The sequence below is a fragment of the Anopheles moucheti genome, chromosome 2 (assembly GCF_943734755.1).
Source record: "Anopheles moucheti chromosome 2, idAnoMoucSN_F20_07, whole genome shotgun sequence".
Classification (NCBI taxonomy): domain Eukaryota; kingdom Metazoa; phylum Arthropoda; class Insecta; order Diptera; family Culicidae; genus Anopheles; species Anopheles moucheti.
This window is the reverse complement of record NC_069140.1, coordinates 21,620,594-21,635,798: the sequence shown is the minus strand read 5'-3', so window position 1 is coordinate 21,635,798 and position 15,205 is coordinate 21,620,594. Positions and strand designations below refer to the sequence as shown.

Below are 15,205 nucleotides of genomic sequence, written 5' to 3'. Positions count from 1 at the left end.
AATTAAGTAACCTTTTAAGTTACCGGCTTTAAGTTTAAACCACCACTTGAGCATGTGTACTATTACCAACATTGATACAGTGCAATTTTTAGGCACTGATCCATCCCAATCAGCGGCATGTTTATGAACTGTGTGTTTTGCTTTCGCTTTTTTGATTTATTTTTGCACCCAAAAATCCATATCGCCCAGCAAAACAATAGTGCTGTGCCGGTGCCCCGACAGGTTCTGATTAATTTTATGTTCTTCCCCCATACGCTGCGAACGAGATCTTGGTGTGGCGTTCGCACGTACGTGAGCGCTAGCATCCACCGTGTCAGTGGCGTTTTACGGTCACTGCCAAGGACACCGGGCGGTGTACCGGGTGTGTGCTGGTGGCTGTGTGTGGGAACGTGAAAAAGGGACGAGTAATAACATTAAACCATCCGAGTGATTGAATTGGGTAGGAAGGCGTGCTACTATTAGTAAAGTAATCCAGGTCCAAAGGTTTCAGGGGACTGTAACGAATTCGCCTGCAACTGCCATGTACATGATCATAGAACGTGATCTAGATGTGGCTATTATGTCATGGGCTCGGATGCGGTCCGAAAACTTGCCGCGCCTCGTCCGTGAAGATCATCATGTTCGATGCGGAGGTGTCGTTGGCGGTGTGATGATAGCTGCCGTCTCCCGAAAGTCACAGTGGTGGTAGTGATCATGCATGAATAGCAGGGTCCCATAGACACCGATTCTTCCTCTAGTCGGGGGTGCCTGCTCGATCCCACACCGCACACCGTGTGTGCGCTGTCAATTTGAAATATTGGACATCGATCCGCAACAGACAGAGGCACACTGATAACAGGGCCTCCGGGTTCTGCTTTCGAATTGTTTTTACTTCTCTCTCTTTCTCTCGGGTCCGTCCGTCCATAAGCGATCACCCTGCAGCGGTTGCCTGGTGGACGGGCCACCCGGCATATTATCACCCGGGTCTTGTCAGGGGCAAACGGATCAGTTTTTAAATAGGCATCACGCTCTCGGCTGCCCAGTCAGTATACGGTTGTACGTTGTACGCGTAGTACTTGCCTAGTGTGCACGTGCGCAAAGAACGCCTCTAGATCTCTACCCTGGAGCACTAGCGGAACTCTGGAACATTGGTGCTGCGTATTGTGTGACGATTCGTTCAACGCGCCATGTGGGTGTGATGTGGTTACCTGTGTGATAGCTTCGCAAACTACGGTTCGGTAGATATTCGGTGCGGACGATTCTCGGTGGCTTTGGTGTGAATCAAAGTGTGTCTGCAGAACCGCAAAGTGCGCAAAGTGTAGTAAGTGGTGGTGCATATGTCCCAACCAACCATGCCTTCCGCTAGCAAGGACAAAATCTTTGGCCCGTGGAACCGTAGCGAAAGTACCGGCAACTTTGTGTACCTCTCGAACAACAACACGGCCGACAACTTGGCGAAGATGTTTTCCCGCACGGCTCCATCGAGTCCGCGATGGACACCGTACGCGTCACGACACAATTCGCCTCCGATGCCCAGTTCCCCGCTGTCTTCTTCACCACCGACGACACTGCGCAGGAACTACTCGAGCACCTTCACGCTCATACCGGAGGATCGCGAACTCGACACGGTGCAACCCGTACAGCCAGTGCCGGTTAAGAGCTCTTCGACCGAAGCAGACACTCAGCGCATCTCCAATGGACGCATCCTGTTACGATTGGTGCTCTGGTGGCCGCTTCTACTAATTGCCGTCGCTCAGCGTCTTCTCGGTTGCTGTATGCAGCTCGCCTGGAAACCATTCCTAATGGCGGCCCCAGCCTTCTGGCTATCGGCATGCCTGTGGATGTTCTGGAAGCTGATTGCACTACCGTTGGCAGGATTGAAATGGGCACTAGTCGCGCTGCACACTCCGGCGCACGAGCGGAATCGTCGCAAGCGCACGATCCTCATCAGCTGCGGCAGCACGATCCAGACGCTGCACATGGCACGCAACTTCTACAAGTCCGGAGCCCGGGTAGTTGTGTTCGAGTTCGAGGGTCTGTTCGCGCTGGCCCGTTTCTCCACGGCCGTGAGCAAGTTTTACGCGATCCAGCGCCCGACGCCGGAAAGCGCCGGCGAGTACATTGCGGCACTATGCGAGATCGTGGAGAAGGAACAACCGACGCACTACATACCGGTGTGCGCTACCAGTCCGGCACATTACGATGCGCTGGCCAAGCCGCATCTGGAGCTGCGCGGCTGTTCCAGCTTCATACCGGGCGCCCAGGAAACTTCCGTCCTCGACGACATACTGCAGGTGATGCGTAAGTGCCAGGCGAACGAAATACTGCTGCCACCGCACCAGATCGTATCGTCGAAGGAGGAGTTGCACCGGCTGTACGATGGTGGTTGGTTGGCCGGCTTTCGGAACGTGATGGTCGCGTCCGGTGCGATGGGATTGCTCGAGCGCAGCAAGTACGTACTGCCGGCAAACCGTCGCGATCTACGGCTCAACTACGAGGTGAGCGAGGCGCAGAAGTGGGTTGTCATACGGGATGTGATCGGTTCGCATTACGTCACCTGCACGACGGTGAAGGATTCGGCAGTGATTGCGAACGTAACGTGTGCTATCCAGGCGGACACGCGCAGCCTGGTGCCGGAGGAGAACGCTGACATCGAACGGTGGTTGCAGGACTTCTTCCGTCGCATACGGCTCCAGCGTCCCATCAATGGTCACATTAGCTTCCGGTTGGTTAAATGTCAGTGCAGTGGGCAGATATTGCCGCTCGGCATACGCGTTGGCGTGTCGTTGCCGTATATCTGCTACACCGGTGTACATTCGCGCGTCCTCTGCAAACCCTGCCCACACTTTAGCCGTCAGAATTCGGGCCCGCTCGTGCAGGACGGTGGTCGCTATTGGATCCACGAGACGGTGCTCAATGCGCTGCGCAAGCCGAGCGTTGACGCGGTACAGCACTTGATCGGTACGGTGATCGATCAGCGGGAAGCCCTGTTCGTCTACTGGGATCCGTTGCCGTACTGTGCGTACTATCACTTCCAGCTGCCGTTCAACTCGGTCAAAAGATTCCTGCACAAACGGCAAGCATCACGCACATCCGTACCTGCGATGGCTGCACCAGTACAGTGAGCTATCGAGCCCTTTACACAGTTGGTTCTAGCCTGGTGTTCTAGCCTGGCTGGGAACTTTCAACTTTCGATTGATTGAAGCAATGTTTGTCTAGTCGTGTGCGTGCGCACCCTAGCACAGTACGATCACGATGGTGCACACGTGCACTTGTACGCTGCTGCTCCTGGAAGATGCAGTTGAAGTGAGAATAAAACATCCAATGGTGGTGGTGGTGTAGTGGGGGAGCCAACAGGTCGAACACAATTCAAAACATCATCCTTCGCCCCATCACGGGCCAATACACGGCGTGAGTGAGAAGGAGGGCAATAGCAATCGAACCGGAACCAAGATGGCAGCAGCACCCATCTTGAAAAGTGATTACACACAGCAGCATGGAGAGAGAATCAATAGACTTTGGATCCACAGCACATTGATGATGTATGGCGGGGGCACACGGTGACACGCGGAACGTGTGTGTTTGCGCGTGTAATATTCGGTTCCAGCGTATCAATGCTAAGCGTGTGCGGCAGTGGTGTAGAGAGACAAAAGGCTAACAATTAAGTTCTTGGCAAGGCGAACTAGAATGCAGACACAATTTAAAAAAAAACAACGGAATATCAGCGAAAAGGTAGCTGTTAGGTAGTAGGGAAGGGATAAGCTTTGGGTACGTTTAATCGTACGCGGGTTTTGCATACTTAATGCTCGATGGACGAGCCTTTTCGTAAGGGATTCGATGGGATCGCGCACCAACTAACGGTTGGGGCGTATGATTATCACATGTGCAACTGTACACCACACTTACGTCCTGTTCCTGTTGCTGGGCAACATGGAACGGCCGGGTCGAGGGTTTTAAATGCACCTCCTTTCAATTATAAAAAAAAGAAATACACAGTAGCAAAAAGCAGAGCTTCGCGAGGAAAAATAAAAGAATCCTCCGCCCGATGAGTGGTTCTTATCGCAACTGGAAGGCGGTACCGACAGTTCATAGGTTAGGGAAGATTGTTTTCCATTTTGGATTGATTTTGTTGAGTGTTATTTTAAGTGTTTCTTCCCCTTCCCCTCTCCGCAAAATGATTCTATCATCCTCGCTTCACCTGCCATGTGTAAGTGAATGCGTGGGCTTCAGTGTAGGCCGCTATCGGCCCTGGTAGGTTTTAGAATATGTTATACTATTGTAGTAAAACGTACGTTAGTAGGGAAAACAAATGTAAATGTACATATAGAATTGTGAAAAAAGGAATTACTAATAACGGACCCCGTATAATATAGTAAGCGATAAGAATACAGCAGTAAACGTATCTCTATTTGTGTTTATGTGTTTCTTTTTCCACATTTCCTTTTTGTTTGTTTGCAAGCAAGTGTGTGATATCGAGGAAGACACATCATTTGTATTGTAGTTTGCTGTAACGACGCACTGACCCAGCTGTCCATCATTCGTTCAAGCCAATCACCAACAGTCCAAACAGACGGGCAGACCCCGGAGGTCAATGATCGTGAGATGCGTACGTCAGCGAAAAAAAGGTGCTGTATCGAAACGCTACCCAGCAATCAGAATGAAATTAAGGGATGCGGCGAAAAATGGTGGTGATATATCACATGCTCATTCGTATTGGTCCTCTCCACCGCAGTGCGAGTTACATCAAGAATTGTACGTTCTTTAGATATGTTTCACATCGTTTTCATATTTTGGCTATTTACAACAGCTAGCGTGTTCGTACGCATAATGTGGCCAATTGTGTTGTTCTTTTATCGTTTTTTTAGCTAAAAAAAAGGTACAAATATAGATTAATACATTTACACTCAACATAATAGGTTGCACAATGTAAGCACATATATACTTTCTCCGCTTGATTTCGCTTATTCCTACCATAATCATCTCTCGAAAGGTTCACAAACCCTTCAGGTTGGCACGACCATCCCCCCGACCTATAACCGGCCGGCTATTTCCCGTCCGACTATCTTCTCGCAGTAGCTGGTCTGATGGCGTTTTAGGTCGAGAATGCGGTCGAACACCTTGCCACAGTAGTTACACCGGCGATCCTTCTTGCGCATCTCCCGGTGTACTCGGTACATGTGGTTGCGGTGTACGCTACCGGACGAGAAGGTTATCTTACAAATGCAGCACACAAACGGCCGTTCCCCCGTATGGTAACGCATGTGATCCTCGAGCGTACGCTTGCTCTTGAACATTCGACTAGGCTCGGTACAGATCGGACATCGGTAGCTGCGCACGTTTTCGTGCACCGTCCGGATATGGTTTTGTTGTACGTATTTGGTTTTAAACTGTGCCAAACAAATGTGGCACTGAAACGGGCGCTCGACCGTGTGCACCGCTAGATGTGCCACCCAGACATCGCGAGATTGAAACTTTTCACCGCACACCATGCATCGGTTATCTTCCAGTGCCGGTGGCACGGAACCGGATGCCGATTGGCGCTTTGATTGGCTGCGTGTTTGGGTGCGTATCGGATTAACGGCAGCGGCAGCAGCCACGGCCGCCAAGGCATTTGCTTGCGCATTAAAAATGGCACTCATGCTAAACTTTGGTTCCTGCTCTTCGCTCTGTTCCTGGTCCTGTGCCTGCTGGTGCAGCTGTTGCAGTTGCTGTTGCTGGTGCAGAAACAGCTGCTGCTGATGTAGCTGCGCCTGTTGGTGTAGCTGCTGCAACTGATCTAGCACATCGATCGAGGCGTCACGAGATTCGTCGGCAGTCAGCGTGCTGCTACTACTGCTTTCCTTATCCACCGCCTGCTCGTGATCGTACACGACGTTATCGAGGTCGGACGCTTCCTGTTTCACGATGATCACTTCCGGCTCGATACGGGGCAGTATCTTGGAACGTATGACTTTATCATATTCTCGGGCACGCCTTCGAAAGTTATGAAACTCCTGCATCAGCTGCAGACAGTTCTGGCACGCCGCGGAGGGGAAATCCATCTCGGGTTTCAGCAACACGCCAATACAGTCCACAATTACCGTTATCAACTCCAGATTCAACGGTTCACTCGTCGTTGGATGAAAGATCGGTACCAGGCTGGTTTCACGAAAGCAAAAGCGGCAATATGTGCCAGGCGTATCGCTGGGTCTGTGCGTGTGCGGGCAAGAATGGCAATTAGGAAATATTTTTTTTCAAAAAAATGTTTCGCTCCAGCCATTTTTCGCCCTGTTCCGATACTTACACATCATTGTAGACTGTTAAATCCATTCACTGGAGGGATATGGCGTGCGGTTTTTGCACGGAAAATGTTTTACACGGCCGCAGCGAACAGAAAAATGGACAATTTTTCCTGGAGTAACTGGATATCTTGCAGCAGCACAACAGCGGGGCAACGGTTTGTTTACATTATACACTGACAACCATTTTTTCCTCCTTTGCTATTCTTTTCTTTCTCTACAAAAGCACGTACGCAGCCAACACACGCAGCCAAATTTGCGTTTCCCAATGAACATTTCAAGATTGTGCAATTTAGGTGATGGTGGTCTTCTATTTTGAAAACGTTGACCATAAATAGCTGGGACTTCAGCATTTATTCAAGGAGGCACACCATTTAACTCCTTATGTGTTGTACCATTTTTCTAATAAACATTATGCGCAAGAAATGGTTATGCTTCAATGAAAAGATTTTTGATTCGTATGACGATTTCCAGAGAGATGCCTTCCACTTGAGTAACCGTTGGCAACAGATTTCAAAACAAACAAATAGAGATCGCCGGCTGTTTTTGGGATGTGTCTGTATGATTAATTCGATCAAGAAATGTTTTACATGTTTAGGGATGTGTTATGTAAAACTGTAGAGCGCTAGTAATACATATTATGCTTCATTCTAGTTGCTCATATTCACGATTTGTATGCTTCTTTCCAATTTTAAAAATATATCACTTTGTTGTAGAATTGTATGTACTACGTTGTATAAATTCAGCATATTGAATGTATCGTATATTCCCGAAGATCAATAAAGGTTCAATAATTGTCTTGATTTACAAAATTTCCACTTACCCATTCTTGCAAATGATTCTGGGCACCTTTAACTTTCAGTTTAGCTCGGTTATTTTATGACCGCATATTCCCTTCAGAGGATTTCTTCAAACGCAAATAATCTCACTGTTGAACAATTTGATTTTTCACTCTTATGTATATTCACACAGATAAATGTATTAGCATGAATGGTAGAGCATGGCTCTCAAGTTGGACTCGACCACAAAACCATCAAGAAACCAAACTACCAAAGCCATCGATCACGCAGCAACAGAACCGCTGTCAAACCCATGCGTGATGTAAACAAATAACTGTCATTTACTTGGAAACCATGTTGTTATCCAACCGGCTGCTGTGCCGATATTTTTCATCCAAGAATCCACCAAAGACTACAAGGTAAAGTGCGACGTACCAAAATGTCGGCAAAGATAAAGTTCTACCATTCATTTACACTTTGCCTATTCATTCGCAGGACGAAATGGAAAAGCGTCATCGGATTGGAGGTGCATGCACAATTGAACACAGAATCGAAACTATTTTCCGGTGCCCGAGCCACGTTCGGAGCGGCTCCGAATTCGTGTGTTGCCTTGTTCGACGCATCCATTCCCGGAACACTGCCAGTGTTGAATAAAAATGCCGTAGAACTTGGCGTACGGACAGCCCTCGCGCTCGGTTGCAACGTAAACGCGGTCTCAATGTTTGACCGTAAGCACTACTTTTACGCTGATCTACCGAGCGGATACCAGATCACCCAACAACGAGCTCCATTGGCGCGTGGTGGCGCACTATCGTTTCCGGTGTTTGTGCCAGGTGTGACGAAGGCTCCGTACTACAAGACGGCCAAGCTACATCAGTTGCAGCTGGAGCAAGATAGTGGGAAATCTCTGCATGATCCGATCGAGCGGAAAAGTTTGGTTGATTTGAACCGTGCCGGTATACCGCTGATGGAATTGGTGTTTGAACCGGATTTAGAAACTGGCGAGGAAGCCGCTGCCCTGGTGAAGGAGTTGATGTTGATCCTGACCAGGTTGCAAAGTTGCACATGCAAAATGGAAGGTAAGCAGTGTAGCGGTGAATGGAATGGTGAAACTGTATAGGTTTGAGAGCGCAGGCAAGAGACCGCGTCGGTGGTGTAATGGTCAGCATAGTTGCCTTCCAAGCAGTTGATCCGGGTTCGATTCCCGGCCGACGCACGAAACTTTTTTTACTCCACGAGTAAATAATTTCACTCTTATTTGTTGCGGGCATAATAATATTAGTCGATTCTCGTTCTTTTTTTCAATATTATATTATATTTTTGTGTATTTAACAAATGCTAACCTGCATCGTGTTTCAATACAGAATGTAGCAACAAATCGTCGTGGTACTTATAGTGCCTTGGCAGTGGCCATTTGGTATATCTCTATAGCCGTGATCGTCTAGTGGTTAGGACCCTACGTTGTGGCCGTAGTAACCCAGGTTCGAATCCTGGTCACGGCAGTGTTCTCCTTCACACGAGAACACTGTCACGGAAGAGAGGAAAACTTTTTTTCTTCGTTGTTTTGGGCGGATTAAACATACACATTCTTTTTTGTTATTTTCATTCGTAATACTGTTGTTAATTAATTTATTCTTTTTTTATGGTAGATGGTGCCTTACGCGTGGATGCAAACATATCGGTACATTTAGAAAATACACCTCTGGGGACACGAACGGAAGTGAAAAATATTGGGTCTGTTCGTGCCGTCGCACAGGCTGTCGATTACGAAATCCAACGACAAATCGCTGTTCTGGATAATGGTGGAAAGATACACAATGAAACAAGAGCCTGGGACTCTGCTGCGAAGACAACGGTTGCAATGAGAGACAAGGAAGTGGTGCAGGATTATCGTTTTATGCCGGAACCCAATCTGCCACCGTTGCATTTGAGGTTACACGAAACGGAAAGTACCGAAAAGGAGTCAGATGCCGATATGATAGACGTTCCAAAGTTGGGCAAAACGCTGCCCGAACTGCCAGAGCAAACGCGACAAAGGATCATTCAAATGCATCAGCTATCGAGCATGATTGCCATTACGCTTGTTGTAAGTGTTTGATTCATGGTGATTACTTTCGCACAGTAGAAATCTAATATTTTACTACTTTTAGAATGACATCATACTGCACGAACATTTCCGTGCCATCATTGAAGGGTCTAGTAGCCGATCACCGAAACTGGTGGCCAACTTCCTCATCAACGAGCTGCTTACGATTTTGAACCGCAACAAGCTAAATCCGGCCGACTGTCATGTGACGTCCGATCAGCTCGGAACAATCGTCGATATGTTGCAGGAAAATCAACTCAACGCGCAATACGCCCGTCGAGTGCTGCAGGAGTTGCTGACCGCGGCCGACGAACGATTGCGGGTGTGCCCGCGGGAAATTGTTTCTACCAACGGTTGGTTTCTCATTACGGATGAAGCACAAATTAGTCAACACTGTGAGGATGTAATTAAGCGTCATCCAAAGCTGGTGGATAAGTATCGCAAAGGCAAAGAGAAAATGTTGTATGCATTGGCGGGTGAGGTGGCAAAGGTAAGCGAGGAGAAGATTGATATGGCAAGGGCAGTTGAATTGTTAAAGGAAATGCTGAAACGAGCGACGTAAGGGACACGACCAGTGGCAAATATAACCGGATAGCTATAGAATTATAGTCCAGTCAAGGTCGCTTTTTGCGTGATCTTTTATTGCAATATCTTAATTTTCTATTCACAAGAATATCTACATCATTGTTTATATTATAATTAATGGAGTAAAGGAGTAGTACATTCTACAAATTGTTACCTCTTTGTTTGAATTTGTAAATTGGGGACGTGTCCTTTCTGCAAAGGGACGTGTCTTTTTCTGCTCCAATTTTTGGGGCTCCCAACACGGCGAGGCCCTAGGCGACCACCTACTCCGTCTACCGTTTGATCCGCCGTTAATCCCTTTTCTCAACTCAACCACGAATCCGAAGATCAAACTATTAAATAAACTTTTAATAAACACACAAAAACACTGTCCACAAAATACTTCATATAAACATGTACGTACGTAAAAGCGTTTAGAGGAAAGCATCGCCACCAGCAGATGCCAATCGCGCCTCATAATTGCTTGCGGTTATGTACTGAGTATATAGTTTGCAGGAATATACCGACGAGCTGAGCTGTGCCGGTGCCCGAAGGACGTGGACACCGCGCAGCATACGACGATACGGATAAAAAAGCAGTACAATAGATGGTAATATCACATATCACATATATCAGCAGATTAACTCGCGGTACTGTTTGCCTCCCACATTCCCACATGGTTATTCTTCTTCTTGATGACAATCTTTGTTGGGGGACAACAGAGAGCAAAATGGAAAGAATTAAGTGTATTTAAGTATTTAATAAAATATCTATTGTAATGTATTTAATGTCCACCTCACAAAAGCTAGAGGAGCACACGGTCATCTCAGTCGCCATTGCATATTATTTTGAAGCGCTTTTCCTTTCGTCGAAGTCTCTCCGCGCATGCGATCGGAGCCACCAAAAAGCGACCGGTTTTGTGATTTCTGACACCAAGAGAGCATCCATGAAAGGAGATAACATCAATCTGATCCGCACAAGGCTCCGCCATGTTTGTACATAACATATTGATATCACATACTCACGTTATTATTCGCTTTGATGGTATCAGAATGAGAGATCTTCTACGATTGGCTATTAATTACACATACTATCAAACCGGGGAGAGCGATCGATAGAGTAAATAGCTCAGGTACTGTGGGGAGAATCCTCCGTCTCATTTCATCCATCCAGTTCCTACAGTGCGTCTCAAAACTGAACAGCAGTTCAGTTTTTTAATTATTAGCAGTAGGAAATGTGCAGTCCCACTATTTCCGAAGACATTATGTATTGTTTATTGTTCGGTTATTTCGCAATAATTATATCTCTTGTCGTCATGGAGTTTCCGGAGGTTTAGAAGGATTCCATACATAAATATATGATTTCAATACTCCTTATTGTTATTTCCATAAAAATAAACTTGGATGGAGTCATATTAAGGTGCTAGAACATTTGGACGAACGGAAAGAGAGAAAAGATCAGTCGACGGATCAAGCGCTATGATCACTAGAGGGAATGGTACAGCTATATGAAATGCTGCCTGCTGGTACGGAAATTTGTGCTATCTCTTCGTTGATCATGCTCTCTTGGTGTCAGAAACCAAAAATTCCATCGTTTCTGAAGCATTTTCGACGGACGGAACGGCGCAAAATACGAAAGAGATGCAGGATCCGTTTTGCCTTTTCCCCCTTCACTCTAATGCGTTTGATAGGAATGTGAGAGGAATGTTCTTTTATAAATCGTAATTCTCACATTCCGGCCACCAAAGAAATTGGATTTATGGGTATATATGGGTATGTGCCGTGCCTTGTTATCACTGACAACTAACTATGAAAGTAATTAAAGGTAAAAACATGGTTTATTGCTGCATGCTATTGCTGAGCACATTTGGATTGGGTAACATTACCAACCGGTTTGCTGCGCGTACGACGCGTTTACCGGATGCTGTGCGCAGTGTCACTACGCGGACTATTCCGTCCTTGCCAGGATGAACCGAAATAATACGCCCCATTGCCCACAAGGTAGGATGCATGTTGACTTGTTTGACGATCACCAGTTGATTTTCTTTCAGGGATACTGATCGACCATTGCAATACTTGGCTCGCGCTTGCAATTGCTGTAAGCAAGTGAACCGTGACTCCTTTCATGCTTTCAGCCCGAATGTAGCAGCAAGCACCATACGCCACTTGTGCTGCATCTGCGAAAATGTGTATCTGCAGATTTGTAGCCGAATTCGCTATCCCAGTCCCATGGCTTTCCATCCTTCTTAAGCGACCATAGTTGCTGCATGAATAGTTTAGCGACGATTATCGTTGGACCCAGCAAGCCGTGAGGCTCGAAAATCTTGGCTATATATGACAAAACTATCCGCTTTATCAATTCGCTTGGTATCACAAGTTATAAAATTGGCCGATTCCGGGGCATTTTGTCCCAACTTCAAATTTCGCCAGGAGCCTCTAGGTGTACCCTTCGGAGCCCCCTCTAGCATAAAGAGACTGGGCCTATGTATACAACTACTATACACATTTTTTGGGGCCCCCAACACGGCGAGGCCCTAGGCGACCGCCTATTCCGCCTACCGTTTGATCCGCCGCTGGCCCGAGGTGAGAAATTTGATAATTTATTAAACTAAATAAAGTTAAACTAACAACTTCCACCAAGAATACCTCTTTTTAAACATCTTTGAGTTTGCGTTACGGAAATCTGTTGCATAGCCCTGTAACCGGGCCGATTAGCTAGTGCTGTAACAAAAAAACGATACCACACACCTAAAATTGTATCATGTCGAAGAATAAGATATATTTCCTTTATATTGTGTGTGGTGTCCATTATCGAAAGGATGCCCATAACAAAATGCGCCAAAGTCACGGATGGTTCACCATGCTCGTAAACACCGTACAGTTATAATACGAATATTTACACCTTTGCTACCGAGCACACTGTATCCACAAGCACACGCTTTAACGACGGTTTCAAAAAAGCAACGGATCACCGTAAGTGTATCAGGAATCGCTCAGTATATCCTTGAGTATGGAGCTGGAGCTTCGTTGCGGTGCAAAACCGGGCTGCTGCATCATTATCATCGCTTCCGGCACTAGGATCGGTTGCACCGGTGCCGGCGGTGCAGTGATCAAATTGCTTCCTCCAGCGCTGCTACTTGCCACCGTGCTGCTGCTGGCAGACGTACCCGCAAGTTGCTGTTCTTCTGTGCCGGTCATGTGAGAGGCATTACCTGCCATTCCTGCTGCCGGAGATGTGACTATGTTCAGTAGACTAGAGCTTGCGGTTGCGCGGGGTGCCGATTCCTTCTCGAGAAATTTCACAAAAGCCTCGGTAAGGGATTCTTTGTTGTAGTGGGCTGGGTGGAGAAAACATACGAAGAAACGTTAGTTTAAAAAAGACATTAAAGGCTTTAAGGCATGAGAAGGGTGTTAATAATAACCTCCGCCCGCTTCACTACCGCCACTACCGCCAAGGATGCTGTTCAACCATCCAACACCGCCCGTCCCGCCGGCGGCACCCTTATGGTGTAGCCCCACCTTGGTACATTCGGTCTGGTCCATCGTCAGCACGGACGAGATCAGTTTCATGATTTGCTGCTTGTCGGATGCGTTCGGTGCCACCGCGTACCCGATGATCAGATTTTTCACCAGCATCTTTTCCACCTTGTCCGCTTGGCTTGCTTCCGTTTCCTGCAGCCGATGTTCGAGCGCCGCATACCGTTCATCACGCTTGGCCACTGCAAAGGAGAACCGGGTTGCAACCCCACGAGAGAGAAAAAAAGGGTGTTATAGAGATCGTAACAGTGAGCAATTACATGCGAGTTGTGGAGATTGTTAGAATAATTGTAAATAGAAATCGGCATAATCGGGATGAATCCCCGTATATAATGAGAGGTTTTCGCAGACGGAAACCTTCACACCGTTGTTTCCGGCATTCACTGCTATTCAATTCCGCGCTATGCATGCACATGCGCTTCCATGCTGCATGCGGTCGTTGTGATACGGGTTGCCAACGGAGAGAGTATAACATAAGTACTGATAGTTGACCGGACAAGCCTCCATGCGAGATGGGATGGATACAGTGTCCGGCTTTTTAAATCACACCAGTACCTGATGTAATACTCACCCCGGCAGCACATTTCGCCTTCACTACCGGAACTAAACGTACACGGATCGATTCGACACTTTCGATGCAAAACCGCTACTATCAAAAACTGCTTTGTTAAGAACGATCTTTCGCGCTTTGGTGAAAGATGTGTGAATCGTTAATGAATGTGGGGTGGCGTACGGTTGTGTGTAAGTGTGGTTTTAATGGTTGACCTAACGGAGCACTATCATGAGATGCTGTCACAGCGAATGAAACATGAGTTCAACCAAATAGCAAAATAAACACAGCGTTCCGCAAAATGACTTAATAGAAAGAACATATTGGAAATGTTAAAATCATTCAAAAATTAATTAGTGTGACGAGAGCAACTAATTAGCCTAGCAGCTCTCCACAAAAGATGTAGTTAAGCGTTGTTTGTGGATGCAGAGCCCCCTAGGTGAAGAACATTTAATTTTTCTTCTATAATAAGTGTTAAGTGCTTTTAATACTTTATCAATTCTTTAAAGAACGTAAACCCTTCTCTCTAATCCTTCTTTTCACGCGTAATTTTAATACCAAACTAATGCACAAAACAAATTGAAGATTATGCTTTACAATAGTAAATAAGTTGCTACTTTTTGCGAAACCCTGTAAAATCTTCCAAACATACTCATAAACACATAACTTAAGGGACATTCACAATCGCACATTAAAAAAATATATATATGTATTGTATTTATAAAAAAAACATAACCAAACACCTAACAAACACATTCCTCCAACATTACAATATCCGAGGGGATAAAATAAACTTTGAAGCAACTGTCTAACGTAGTATATGATACAAAATAATGCAAAAAATAGTAAAATAATAAAACAAAACAAAGAGAATCACAGTAATGATAAATATAAACACACAAACAAACAAAAGTAAAACACAATCAAGTTCACACGCAACAACAACAAGAAACAGCCAAACAGCGAACAACACGGCAGCAACATCAAACAAGCAAACAGTATAAACAGCGAGCGGGGCGCATTTGGCGAGTGTGTGGGTATGGTGAGCGGGACATGGACGGGGTAATCCCAATCTGTAATGTGTGTTTTCGGTGGACCACAACCCGTCACGCAGGACACGGCTGATCACACTGCCAACAGTGACACACTATTACAATTTGAGATTGCCGCCCATCCACGCCAAAGGATTGATTTCTCGTGGACTCGAGCTTGGAGCTGTGGATTGTTGGGCATTAATGTTCGTATTGCGTAAATTCCATTGTAACATAACAACATGAGATGTAAAGCATTCAATGTAGTTTCATGTGCCCGTAATACTTTCAGGCATTCGTGTGGAGGCTTACACGGTACACTAAGGTATGTGGGACACGTTTTGTCACAGTTGACAAGCGCTTCAAGAAACAAAACAGCAAGCACAGCACAAGAAAGGATTA

At 46.4% G+C, this 15,205-nt stretch overlaps 4 protein-coding genes and 2 non-coding genes across 6 annotated transcripts in view; 4 read left to right on the top strand and 2 right to left on the bottom strand.

The window, feature by feature from the left end:
• The first annotated feature begins 1,331 nt into the window (after positions 1–1,331).
• LOC128298542 (uncharacterized) lies at positions 1,332–3,296 on the top strand. The gene has a single exon (XM_053034298.1). The coding sequence runs from the start codon at positions 1,332–1,334 to the stop codon at positions 3,102–3,104; it is 1,773 nt and encodes a 590-aa protein (XP_052890258.1). The 3' UTR covers positions 3,105–3,296.
• A 1,365-nt stretch (positions 3,297–4,661) lies between these two features.
• Positions 4,662–6,397, bottom strand: LOC128297691 (zinc finger protein 235-like). The gene is made up of 2 exons (XM_053033378.1): positions 6,263–6,397; positions 4,662–6,168 (listed from the first exon to the last, which is right to left on the bottom strand). Exons 1-2 carry the CDS (start codon positions 6,286–6,288, stop codon positions 5,010–5,012), a joined length of 1,185 nt encoding a protein of 394 aa, XP_052889338.1. The 5' UTR covers positions 6,289–6,397; the 3' UTR covers positions 4,662–5,009.
• Positions 6,398–7,390: 993 nt separating this feature from the next.
• LOC128297459 (glutamyl-tRNA(Gln) amidotransferase subunit B, mitochondrial) lies at positions 7,391–9,991 on the top strand. The gene is made up of 4 exons (XM_053033097.1): positions 7,391–7,455; positions 7,532–8,115; positions 8,686–9,122; positions 9,187–9,991. Exons 1-4 carry the CDS (start codon positions 7,391–7,393, stop codon positions 9,682–9,684), a joined length of 1,584 nt encoding a protein of 527 aa, XP_052889057.1. The 3' UTR covers positions 9,685–9,991.
• Positions 8,181–8,252, top strand: Trnag-ucc (transfer RNA glycine (anticodon UCC)). The gene has a single exon. It is a non-coding gene; the product is annotated as a tRNA-Gly (tRNA).
• On the top strand, positions 8,467–8,538 carry Trnah-gug (transfer RNA histidin (anticodon GUG)). Its single transcript has one exon. It is a non-coding gene; the product is annotated as a tRNA-His (tRNA).
• A 2,455-nt stretch (positions 9,992–12,446) lies between the features above and the next one.
• The window catches only part of LOC128310423 (thyroid receptor-interacting protein 11), a 34,713-nt gene continuing 31,954 nt past the window's right edge, over positions 12,447–15,205 (bottom strand). Inside the window, exons 6-7 of the mRNA XM_053047065.1 lie at positions 13,108–13,404; positions 12,447–13,023 (exon numbers count right to left, since the gene is read on the bottom strand). Coding sequence (XP_052903025.1) covers positions 12,668–13,023; positions 13,108–13,404 — 653 coding nt within the window. The 3' untranslated portion in view covers positions 12,447–12,667. The remainder of the gene's footprint in view (positions 13,024–13,107; positions 13,405–15,205) is intronic.

Excerpts from the sequence above, each read along its gene's own strand:
- LOC128298542 (XM_053034298.1), top strand. The coding sequence starts at position 1,332 with ATGCCTTCCGCTAGCAAGGACAAAATCTTTGGCCCGTGGAACCGTAGC.
- LOC128297691 (XM_053033378.1), bottom strand. The coding sequence starts at position 6,288 with ATGGATTTAACAGTCTACAATGATGT. Across the intron at positions 6,169-6,262 it reads TTAACAGTCTACAATGATGT|ACCCAGCGATACGCCTGGCA; the intron begins GTAAGTATCGGA and ends GCACACGCACAG.
- LOC128297459 (XM_053033097.1), top strand. The coding sequence starts at position 7,391 with ATGTTGTTATCCAACCGGCTGCTGTGCCGATATTTTTCATCCAAGAAT. Across the intron at positions 7,456-7,531 it reads AATCCACCAAAGACTACAAG|GACGAAATGGAAAAGCGTCA; the intron begins GTAAAGTGCGAC and ends ATTCATTCGCAG. Across the intron at positions 8,116-8,685 it reads TTGCACATGCAAAATGGAAG|ATGGTGCCTTACGCGTGGAT; the intron begins GTAAGCAGTGTA and ends TTTTTATGGTAG.